At 42.0% G+C, this 13,180-nt stretch overlaps 1 protein-coding gene across 10 annotated transcripts in view; it reads right to left on the reverse strand.

Moving 5' to 3' along the window:
- Positions 1–13,180, reverse strand: part of SHISA6 (shisa family member 6) — a 228,885-nt gene that overhangs the window by 183,142 nt on the left and 32,563 nt on the right. For all 10 annotated transcript variants that reach the window (XM_075178166.1, XM_075178163.1, XM_075178160.1 and 7 more), the window contains exon 3: positions 5,369–5,532. In XM_075178166.1, the coding sequence (XP_075034267.1) occupies positions 5,369–5,532 (164 nt within the window). The remainder of the gene's footprint in view (positions 1–5,368; positions 5,533–13,180) is intronic.

A 13,180-nucleotide genomic window follows, 5' to 3' on the forward strand; every position in this document is an offset into this window, starting at 1 on the left:
GTGGGTTACCTATACTATACTATACTAAGGGGGGGTCCTAAACTATACTAAGGGGACTACCTATACTATGCTATACTAAGGGGGGCTGCCTATACTATACTAAGGGGGGGCTGCCTATACTATACTAAGGAGAGCTACCTATACTATACTAAGGTGGGTTACCTATACTATACTATACTAAGGGGGGGTCCTAAACTATACTAAGGGGGACTACCTATACTATACTATGCTATACTAAGGGGGGCTGCCTATACTATACTAAGGGGTGGCTGCCTATACTATACTAAGGGGAGCTACCTATACTATACTAAGGTGGGTTACCTATACTATACTATACTATACTAAGGGGGGCTGCCTATACTATACTAAGGGGACTACCTATACTATGCTATACTAAGGGGGGCAACCTATACTATACTAAGGGGGGCTACCTATACTATACTATTGGGGGGCTACCTATACTATACTATACTAAGAGGGGAGCTACCTATACTATACTAAGGTGGGTTACCTATACTATACTATACTATACTAAGGGGGGCTGCCTATACTATACTAAGGGGACTACCTATACTATGCTATACTAAGGGGGGCTGCCTATACTATACTAAGGAGAGCTACCTATACTATACTATACTAAGGGGGGCAACCTATACTATACTAAGGGGGGCTACCTATACTATACTATTGGGGGGCTACCTATACTATACTATACTAAGAGGGGGCTGCCTATAGTATACTATACATTTGCCCTGCATGGCTTTAGATATGACCCACTGTGTGTAAAGTCATCACATCTAGGTTTTCCTAAATGTTACTACAACCAAGTTCCTGTAGTTCTAAATCCCGCCTACTTTTGTGTTGGCCCCACCTACAGTTATTTTGGTTCCGCCGACATGAGGCCACTTCAATAATTTTTTCCAGGGCCACTTTAAGTTCCCAATCCGCCCCTGGTTATGTCCATTTGGCCACATTTTGTAAAAACACCAGAACTAAGGGACCTTTAAGAGCTTTCACACCAGTCACCTTCTTAGTGTCTTGAGGACTAGATTCTGCGCCTCAAGTCAGCTAGTGCCACCTGCTAGTGGTCAGTGGTCGAAGTGGAAATTTAGAAGGGGCTGTATGGAAAATGTAATGAGAATGTAAGTGAATGGAGTTTGGAAATTGTTTTACAATGATAGCAGTAGGAGAAGTGGCGGTATGGCATACCACCGTATGCACCCCCACTTAGACCACTACTGGTAGACCATATTCTCTTCTGTGACATCTCCCACATTCTGTGCTCCATCTTACTGAAACCCTGCACAGTTGGAGAAACAATGAGCCATTGACAAGGTTCCATGCATTTTCAATAGATATTAATAAATATCAAGCTCATATGAAATTAGCCTTTGATCTGAATTAAGCTAGTCGCGGGAGAAAAATACTTGTATGGTGTACATATTTGAACGCTGTGGCTGATAAACACCTCCCACATCTCCAAATCTGGATATCAATGACACATTCATTTCATCGTCCCTCAGGATATGGTGAGTAGTGGCAGAGGCCAGTTCCCTCTAGTGGGGGCCCGAGACTGAAGGCTGCAGCTTCCACTTGTCACATATCCCAGAGCAGTCAGAGCCTGACCCCGCTCAATAGCACTGGAAAAGCTGATATGCAACAATCAATAAAGCACTTTGAGATCTTTACTTAATCTTTATCCGGACACATATTTAATTGACCTAAAGATGATGTAGGGAAAGCTGAGCTATATGATCTCAGGATTACTTGTGCGTATCATACACACTGTAATTCCAAGAATTACTTGGAGAGGTCGCTGACCCCCTCCCCACTTGTCTTTGTGTTATCTAGAGAAAGGTTCTGAGATCAGGTCACATATCATTAATGGATAATTATTACTTACTTGTAGACATATTTATAGACACATTTACAGTGGTGCATTCAATAGGCAAAATCTGAGCTATGGTAGCAACAGAACCTCCTTAAGAATTAAAAGTGTTAAGAAAGTAAAAGGTCAAAATTGATCCAAATGGGGGGAATAAAATAACAGTGGAAGCGAGGAAGGCAGTGAACACACATTGCTGGGAAGGAAGATTAAGTTATCATCTTCATCATTTATTTATATATCGCTAGTAATTCTGCAGCGAGAAAACTCCCTCACATCAGTTCCTGCTCCAATGGAGCTTACAGTCTAAATTCCCTAACACATACACAGACACAGACAGACACACAGACTAGGGTCAATTTGTTAGCAGCCAATTAACCTACTAGTATGTTTTTGGATTGTGGGAGGAAACCGGAGCACCCGGAGGAAACCCACGCAAACACAGGGAGAACATACAAACTCCACACAGATAAGGCCATGGTTGGGAATGAAACTCATGACCCCAGTGCTATGAGGCAGAAGTGCTAACCACTGAGCCACCGTAATGGGAGAGTGTTTTATTAGGCAACACTTAGGACCTGGAATTCATTATAATAGTGATACATGACGCTGGCCATCCCCACTGCCATATACCTATTATGCCATAAATATGATCATCAGATAGTTAATCCATTGGTAATCCAGGAAGCCATACCATAAGACAATTTATAAGATAAAAACATGAACAAATAAACTCCAACATGTTGTACTGTATATTATTAATACAGACATATTCTCATACATAGAAAAGTTCACTGTACAGACAAATGAACTACTGATGGAGTAGCCTTTATTGTGGCATTTTTATTGCACTGCTCACTTTGTATCATCAATTGTGTAGCTATTTCCCATTAAAGAACAATGGTTTTAGACTGTGACATATTTTGCAATATGTGAATTATTATCTTAAACCAATTTATCATTCACCTATATCTAAGCAAACGATGCCCTTCTTACTTGCATGTTTGTAATCTATAAGAAAAAGAACAGACCCTATAGACATAAAGAAATAATATAGCGCTGCTATATTATTTGTTTATTTTGATAGAACAGGAATACAGAATTCTGTCGGTTAGCAGCTAGCACTCTTTCTATCTCCTTATTAATCATAAAAAATTAATAAAAGCAACATATATTGTAGCAGAGCTATAAATAATATATATTATTTAAGAGGTTTTTTCCTAGTTTTTGGTGTACTCTTTCTGTAAAACCCTCTGCAGCTTGCAGGAGGCCTGCCGCTACTAACCAATACAGACCGGCTCTGCTCTGACTGATCAGAGCGATAGAAAGCCGCTCTGATTGGCTAGCAGTGAGTAGACTCTGCCTAGGGTCTAGCCACAATGAACTACATTGATACAATGCTTTCTGGGATCGGTAGTGCCACAGAAAGAAAATGCTGTTTTCTGACATTTAATCGGATGGGAAGAGCTTAGGGGAGGAGGGGGGCAACATTTTTTTGCAGGTGCGATTCTCTCAAGAAATTCAGCTCTATGTTGAACAGGGTACAGCTGTGCGACATAATGGCAAGGGAACGCATACTGCTATTATAATGTCAATAATAACACAGCTTGTCACAGCCTGTTGCCGGTTGCGGCTTTGTCGCACCTTATCCCCTGCAAATGCCGCAACCAGCGAAGAATATGAGCGCTGGTGTCTGGATCATGGATTGTATTGGCAAACAAAACAATGATTTTAAAGAATTGCACAACCAAATACATCGAGCAGAGATAATACAGACTTAGGAGTTTATTTACTAAACTGTGGGTTTGAAAAAGTGGAGATGTTGCCTATAGCAACCAATCAGATTCTAGTTATCATTTGTTTAGTAGATTCTACAAAATGACAGCTAGAATCTGATTGGTTGCTATAGGCAACATCTCCACCTTTTTCAAACCCGCAGCTTGATAAATTTATTCCTTGATCTCTTATTAACTTCAGTCACTGATTGACAGGAAATGTTGGGATTTGTAGTCCGGCAACATTGAGGGCTCTGTGTGTTATCTGTACACATTTATATTCTTTACAAGACTGTTCAAACATTTCTATAAAGTTTGTATTTAAACCTATCTCCACGGAAGGTAAGCAAAATGAATTGCATATCATTTACCTAAAACCAACATACACTGCAAGAAATTCACACCATAGTAGATTGATTCTATTTTAGCTAAGCACAAGTCCCTGTAACACACCAACAGTAGATTAGATGAAGTGCGACATATGGTAAATTTGAACTATTTGCTTTCATAAAACTTAACATATGCTGTTAATATTTATAATCCATGGCAGCCGGAAATAAAAGAAGTCTCATTTCCACGGAAAAGTTGCCCGCTCTGGGTAATATTCTACAAACGGTTTAGGCAACCTGTGGCTCTACAGCTGTGGGGGAACCACAAGATCCAGCATGCCCAACAGGGCAGGGCATGTTGCTCCAAAGCAGCTGGAGACCCGCAGGTCGTCTATCTCTATGTTACATCACCTTGTAGGACTTCAATCGTTCTAAGAAGCCAATACTTCACTTCATAAATAGGACAAAGCTAAAATACAAGTTGATATAATAAAATTTATATATTTTTGGAGAGATTGATCAACCATTGGCTCATCCCCCAAAAAATGCAGCTTATTTAGACTATATAAAAAACTGTTGGATAGCCTGAACTATCATTTACCTGATAGACAACATACCTGATAATGTTCTGATCAATTTTATTCAGTAGATTATCTGGTATCACGGAGGTACAACACATGCTGCGATTTTGTGCTCATTGATCCCACCAGAGGTAGCAGCGTGTGGCCAAATTTCAATATGAGAACGTAGTCTGTCCAGCATAGGCGAAAGGTGCGCCCTTAATCTAACAATGCGGCCGCCGAAGTGTAGCAGGTTACTTAATAACATGATTCACAGATGTGCTGTAACCCATAGCAACCAGATTCTGTAGATCTTTCTACTGTTCTTTGAAAGCAAATGTTTAGTTGGTTGCTGTGACTTACAGCAAATGTACGAATATGGCACAGAGTTATTAAATAAACGAAATGGTGTCCTTTAATTCATGCCAGATTATATCAAATTGCAAATAATATGATCAATTTAGGATTTTTTTAAATACCAAATTTTATGTAACTTAAAGAACAAATAAATATGGAACCTTGCTTGTAATGCTGTTATATATGTTATATTTAAATTACACTTCAGAAGATAATTATATGGAGTCATTAATCACAAATATAATTTCGAAAGTTTCATGACCTTATCAAAAGAGGGGATATTTGGCTTTGTTCTTAGGGTTGGGGGAACATTTTATTTGCTATCCCAAAGCATTTACGGGATCTAAAGAAGCTTCAGAATAATTTGCATGTCTGAAACAATCCAAATTCTATTCAACTTGTGATGAAATGACGCTATGCCTCTGGAACCCATGATATCTCTACGGAATTCAATACACCCACCTGTTCCGTGGTTAGCCTTCGTTGTCCGCACTGGAGTATACTGATTTTTCGAAGTTCGAACAGGTGTATTCTCCTTTGGTGAGTTATCGACAGCGGAGATTGCCTCTCGTTCACAGTGTGGGATAGGGATCGGCCCCTGTTGTATTAAAATGTCTGCAAGTGCCCTGTAAAAGATTAAAACAATGCGTTGAGAAACAAATATGTTATCTAATGTTTATTATTCGTCCTCAAATAATAGTATCTGCTAAGTAGATATTACATGGATAATGAATTGTCTGTGTTCAATAGCTATATTGTATACCTACTCTTGCTGAGTTTATCTAGAGAACTTGGGCCTTCAAGAGATGCCTCCTATAATCATTTACTTCCTTTGACAGTTGCACGGAATCTTGGACAACAATGGTTGGTGGTCACATAGATCAGGTCGCATATAGAAGTGATTTGTAAAATGTTCTGACCTCTGAAGCTCTGGATAGACTGTCCTGTCCTAATATCAGATACAAGGTTGTGATTGACTGGGCAATGACCATGATAAATTGTTTTGAGATACTTGCAGACTTTCCCAGTCAAATTAACCTTTAAAGCAGACATAATAAGAGTTTGGTTGGTCAATTTCATCTGTTTGAATTAATTAACTGACCGTTCTGAAGTGTGTATACTTATACTGGACCAAAATCTGATCCAGTTATACCATATTTGATGCAGTATAGTGATTTTTGGGTCAAACAATGTCTACTAGGGCCTCATTGGTGGCATCACCATTTGACCCAGAAAATAGCAGTGGGAGCCAACAGATATGTTCTGACCTGGTTGTTCAGCACATAAACAACGACATTACTTCATTTTGGCCATATGTGCGTGTTTGGCCATAGCTAGAACCACAGAGTTTGGCATTGACACTGACCAAGACAAGAAGGGGTAGAAAGTATACTTAGCCACCCACTCATGATCACAGACTAAAACTGGGTACACACTACAGGTCTTTCACCCAAGCAGCGTGCCAATCACATGATAAATAACTGTTAGATCCGTCATCACATTAATATGTATGATCCCACGATCTTGTTTTATCGTACCAAAGCACATCATATCGTTTGATTTTAAAAGCTGAATAAATATCACTATCAACAATGTTCTGTAGTGAGTGTCCAACTTTAGAAACATCATAACACAATCACATTTGGGCAGAAGCGGGCTGTTCCAGGGGGTCGGGGGGGGGGGGGGGGGGGTATTTGCTGGCACGGACATTCAAAATGTATTTTGGGCTGCCTGGTGGTCCAGTGGGAATATCGTGCAGGCAGCTTGTGCAATCCATGCAGTCGACAATGTGGCTGCGTAATAAAGAATTGTGTTTGTACTGGGAGATAGTGTGATGAGGGAACAGTAATGATGGGCACAGTAATGAGGAGGACTGAGTAATAAGGGGCAGAGTGTGATGCAGGGGGACAGTGTGGTGAGGGGCACAATAATGTGGGGAACAGTGTGATGCAGGGCACAGAATTATGCAGGGTGGCAGTGTGATGAGGAGCACAGTGTGATGCAGGGGGACTGTATAACGCAGGGGGAGAGTGTGATGCAGGGGAGAGTGTGTTAACGGGCAGTGTGTGATGCTGGGGGACGGGGTGTAATGCAGGGGGACAGCGTGATGAAGGGGAGAGTGTTTTGAAGGGGACAGTGTAATGCAAGCTCACAGTGTGATGCAGGAGAGAATGTGTTGAGGGGCACAGTGTGATGCAGGGGTACAATAATGAGGTGGACAGTGTAATGCAGGGGGACAGTATGACGCAGAGAAACATTGTGATGAAGGGGGACAGTGTGATGCAGGGGCACAGTGTGATGCATGGGGACAGTGTGATGCAGGGGCACAGTGTGATGCAGGGGGACAGTGTGATGCATGGGGACAGTGTGATGCAGGGGCACAGTGTGATGCAGGGGGACAGTGTGATGCATGGGGACAGTGTGATGCAGGGGCACAGTGTGATGCATGGGGACAGTGTGATGCAGTGGCACAGTGTGATGAAAGGGGAACAGCGTGCTTAAGGGGGAACAGTGTGATGAAGGGGCATCAGTGTGATGAAGGGGCATCAGTGTAATGCAGGAGCACAGTGTGATGCATGGGGACAGTGTGATGCAGGGGCACAGTGTGATGCAGGGGCACAGTGTGATGCATGGGGACAGTGTGATGCAGGGGCACAGTGTGATGCAGGGGCACAGTGTGATGCATGGGGACAGTGTGATGCATGGGGACAGTGTGATGCAGGGGCACAGTGTGATGAAAGGGGAACAGCGTGCTTAAGGAGGAACAGTGTGATGAAGGGGCATCAGTGTGATGCAGGAGCACAGTGTGATGCATGGGGACAGTGTGATGCAGGGGCACAGTGTGATGCAGGGGCACAGTGTGATGCAGGGGCACAGTGTGATGAAGGGGGACAGTGTGATGCAGGGGCACAGTGTGATGCAGGAGCACAGTGTGATGAAGGGGGACAGTGTGATGCAGGGGCACAGTGTGATGCAGGGGCACAGTGTGATGCAGGGGCACAGTGTGATGCAGGGGCACAGTGTGATGCAGGGGCACAGTGTGATGAAGGGGGACAGTGTGATGCAGGGGCACAGTGTGATGAAGGGGGACAGCGTGCTTAAGGAGGAACAGTGTGATGAAGGGGCATCAGTGTGATGAAGGGGGCAGTAGTGTGATGCAGGGGCACAGTGTGATGCATGGGGACAGTGTGATGCAGGGGCACAGTGTGATGCAGGGGCACAGTGTGATGAAGGGGGCAGTAGTGTGATGCAGGGGCACAGTGTGATGCATGGGGACAGTGTGATGCAGGGGCACAGTGTGATACATGGGGACAGTGTGATGCAGGGGCACAGTGTGATGAAAGGGGAACAGCGTGCTTAAGGGGGAACAGTGTGATGAAGGGGCATCAGTGTGATGAAGGGGGCAGTAGTGTGATAATGGGACAGACATATCTGTTATTTGTTGTTCTTATTATTGTGATCTTCTAGGTATATAGTGTTTTATATATATACCCCATTATAATCAGCCAGGTATGTTAAAAATAGGTGCTGTAGGGAGAAGATATAAAAAATAAAATGAAATATTAAATGAGGTTTGTTTTTTGTTGCATTATTTATCTTCACTATTTAAGATTTACCGTTTATAATAATACAGAGTCGAGTATCACTGGGTTAAGCAACACTAAAATCGCCTCTTTTTATATTGATAAATATATATTCTACTGTAAACCACCCTTTCAGGATGGCCCACTACTTATGGGTCAGTGCTGTGTGCTTGCCCCCGGGCTACAGTCTGTCAGCCGGCCCCTGCATTTGAGGATAGGGTTGTTGTGCTTTAATTACTGCACATTGCATTCTGCTTCAGCTGATAATAAAAGCCACTTAAAGTTCCAGAGTTTGGATTCCCTGCTTGGCAACCCACATACAGCACCTACACATGTAATCACCGCCATAAAAAGCCGACCGCTAAAACACAACCTCTATATACGCACATAAGCTATAAGTGATAGTAAATTAATACAATACATTATATCTATATGCTGTACATTTCATTTAAAGGAGCATCAACCATACTTATCTATAGCATAATTTTACCTCGGAATTTACTTTATTATCAAGATATGTTGTGTAGCTCTCGTCTTTTTGAAGTAAATGATTGCATGGCCATAGGTGAGTGATGCACTGTTCAAAAGTTATTGCTTGGTAAAGTCTTATATTCACTCAAATAGACACACATATGTAACAAATGCAGAATAAGTAAAGAAAGGAGATCACCTACAAATATCTGTTATTGTCCATGTTGTGTTGGCTGCATGGCTAGTGTGTTTAGTTCAAAGTGTGTTAGTTACAAGTGTATTAGGATTAATATAGCAAACTTCAGAGTTATATCAAAGTAAAACAGGACATAAAAAGGAGGGGAGCACTCTACTTGATATCACTGCTACAGGAGGACAGAATCACTCCTTACTGATCTGCTAGCATTGGTGATAACATCATTCCTGATATAACTGAACCTCTTGCAAACCTTGTCTCTCATTTAATTTCTCAGTATGTCCAAACTGTTCTGTACCTTCCTCCTCTGCACACACCCTTCCTACCTCTCCTCCATCGCCCCCCTCTTCCCCATTTTCCCAGCCCAATATCCTCAACTACCTCCATCTACTCTATAGCCAATTCAACCCTCTTGCTGCTCCACCTGTGTAGCCTCCACCTCCTCTGCTCCCCACCTAGACCGCTAAACTTAATGTCCCTTTAGTTCCTATTGTTTCTCACTACCCCCTCCCTCTAGAATGTAATGTCTCATGGGCAGGGTCCTCTACCCAATGTCTTATGTGTTTCCAGTCTGTCTTCCTTGTTTGTCCCTGTCATGTCTGATGCTGAATTGTTTCTGTACGTCATTCGATTTGTTCTGTTAAGTGCTTCCATGCATGCAGCGGCGCACGCAGGGGGGGTTTCTGAGTCTCTAGACCCCCCCTGCGCTAACTAAGTGGCCACTGTCCTATACAGCAGCCGCGGCGCTGTCAAAGAAGCGTCCGCGGCGGTGCTGTATTGTATACAGCACCGCCGCAGACGCTTCTTAGACAGCGCTGGCGAAACGGAGCTGCTGCAGCTCTCTCGGGTTTTTTTTTGGTCGGAGGGGGGAAACCCCCCCGACAATCCTCCGTGCGCCGCTGGCATGTGGTCTTCCGCTCTGTACCATGTACTTGGTATGTCTACTGTTTTCATGTATGTCATATTTGTACTACTATGTCAGGCGCTATGGAATCTATGGGACCTTACAAATAAATGATAATAATAATAATAATAATAATAATAATAATAATAATAATAATAATTGTCTTGCCCTTTAGTGCAGTTCTATTACTTTACTTAATGTTCCAAGTCCAACCTGCCTCCATTTTCTATATATTATAGAAGAGAAAAAAGAATGACGGGAGTAATAGACAAATATAATACTATAGAGTAGAGTCAAGTAACGTATGACTCTTTAACTGCTGTGGGACTATAAGTCCCAGTATGTTATCTCTAAACCTGGTATAAAGGACAACATTTCACTAACTTGTATGTTCACTAAATAAGAAAAGGGAAAACACTGTCATTTTGTAGAATGCACTAAATAAATGACAGCTAGAATCTGATTGGTTGCTATAGGCAACATCTCCACTTTTTCAAACCAGCAGTTTATGTGAAATCGTCTTTAGCAATCCCTTGTATAGAGTAGTTCCTCTTGAAAAGAATAAAGGAATAAACCTTAACAAATGGCTGACATTGCTTTTATATAAATATTTCTTTGTTTTTGGACAGCATGTTTCCTGAATTCCTGATCAGCCCCGGACTATCCTCTCATCCAGTGGTAATGGACACTGCCTGTGAAATGAAACCCAATCCTAACTACTAATGGCCTTCATCCAAGGCTGGCTATGACTGGAGAAGTGGAATCCAGTCATCATGTGTAACTCTTATTTCTGGAAGTCTTGTGCTCTTGGAAATAAGCTGCAATCGAGACAGCTTAAATAACTGAGATTCCTGAAAATGGTACATGACACTTCTTTTAAATTGGAGATGGTCACTGACTCCCGTGTTTTGGTTTTGGATCTGGATTACCTTCGGGTTTTGGTTTTAGCAAAACCACCCTTGCATGTTTTGGTTTTGGTTTTGTTTTGGAATTTTGTTTAAAAATCTATTTTTTTTGGCCTAAATTAACCTAATTTAGTGTTCCACCTGTTTCTTGGATAAGTAAGGTAATTCTAAAGCTAATAAATTAGGAAAAGAAACAGTTTAATCCCTGGTATGCCGTCCTTAATTCTGCACACAAACCAGATTGTCTTCCTCTCCATCTTAGCCTGTTGGCAATGCAGCCATCATCTTTGGGTGTATATTACACCCTACACTTATAGTTAAATATATAAAGAAATGGACAAAGGCAGTTTTGTTTCTGTCTGCATCAGCCCCCCCCCCCTTCCCCCTCCACTTGTAGTAAAATAGAAAAAAAACAGCCTACATAGACTGTACAATAAAAAGAGAAATGGACAAAGGTAGTTTGGTGTAGGGATGTGCACCGGGCACTTTTGGTGTCTCGTGTTTTGTGTTCGGATTTGCTTGATGTTTTGGGTTCGGATTTGTTTTGCAAAACACCCGTCGAAAGGTTTTGGTTCCGATTTAAGGTTTTGGATTCGGATTTATTTTGAAAAAAGCATAAAAAGTTCCAAAATCAAGTTTTTGGGCTTATTTTCACTCCTACGCTATTATTAACCTCAATAACATTCAATAACAATCATTTCCACTAATTTCCAGTCTATTCTTAACACCCTCACACCTCACAATATTGTTTTTAGTCCAAAACGTTTCACCGAGGTAGCTTTCTGGACTGCATAGTGGAGTGGTCCCGGTACCCAATTTGGTACCGGGGCCACAATATATCACCCTCAACTGGTCTCAATTCCACCAAAAAAAGTATCTGGACTGCGTAGTGGAGTGGTCCCCACAATATAATAAAAAAAACCTCAATTGTTCTGAATTCCACCAAACAAGTATCTGGACTGTGTAGTGGAGTGGCCCCGGTACCCAATTTGGTACCGGGGCCACAATATAATAATAAAACCCTCAACTGGTCTGAATTCCAGTGCACAGATGGCGGACACCGAATGGACGTCTAAAACCAACATAGCAGTTAAGGGCGCAGTTCCTCTTTTTTGTGACTGCACAAACAATTAACGTAGTAATAGAAATGACAGTTGTTGTTTTTTTTTTTAAATAGAGAAAGAAAGAAGGTAGTACTAGAAATGGCAGTTATTCGAATCCCCAGGAGAGTCTAAGTGGGGTGAGCCACAGAGAGATTATTTCCCTCAGTTTCTCTAACAGGTTGTCAGTGTTGTGCCTCTTCTTAAAACCTGTGATACATAACTACACACACTCGGCAAAGCTTTTACAAATTATATGCGGCACAGGAGAGTACCACTGGACTGGAGTTATACAGCAGTACCACTGGACTTATACTGCAGAATCAGTGAACTTTGTAATATTGCAGTACCAATGGACTTATACTGCAGAATGAGTGAACTTTGTAATATTGCAGTACCACTGGACTTATACTGCAGAATGAGTGAACTTTGTAATATTGCAGTACCAATGGACTTATACTGCAAAATCAGTGAACTTTGTAATATAGCAGTACCACTAGACTTATACTGCTGAATCAGTGAACTTTGTTATATAGCAGTACCAATGGACTTATACTGCAGGATTGTTTTGGGATATTTTTTTTTTTTATAATTACTATTTTTGTTATTTTTTTTATAACTTTTTTTGAAATTTTTTATAATTTGGGAATAATGGGGAAATAACAATGCCCTTAGAAGGACAGAGCACAGGACACAGCACCACTGGACTGAACAGGACACAGCACAGGACCCAGCAGCACCACTGAACTCAGAAGGACAGAGCACAGGACACAGCACCACTGGACTGAACAGGACACAGCACAGGACCCAGCAGCACCACTGAACTCAGAAGGACAGAGCACAGGACACAGCACCACTGGACTGAGCAGAACACAGAGCACAGCACAGCACAGCACAGAACTGAACAGCACGAGATATAGCAGGACAGAGGACCACCTAACACACCCTCCCTCTACCCTGATCAATGCCCGAGTGAAGATGGCGGCGACTAGCGGGGAATTTATAGGATCCGAGTATCACGAGATCCGACAGCGGGATTATGACTCATAGCCTCGGTTTCAGTTTTGAAATTGGCAGGAATACCCAGATCTGCAATGTTCGGGTGGGCTCGGAT

This window comes from Mixophyes fleayi, chromosome 6 (assembly GCF_038048845.1).
Source record: "Mixophyes fleayi isolate aMixFle1 chromosome 6, aMixFle1.hap1, whole genome shotgun sequence".
Classification (NCBI taxonomy): domain Eukaryota; kingdom Metazoa; phylum Chordata; class Amphibia; order Anura; family Limnodynastidae; genus Mixophyes; species Mixophyes fleayi.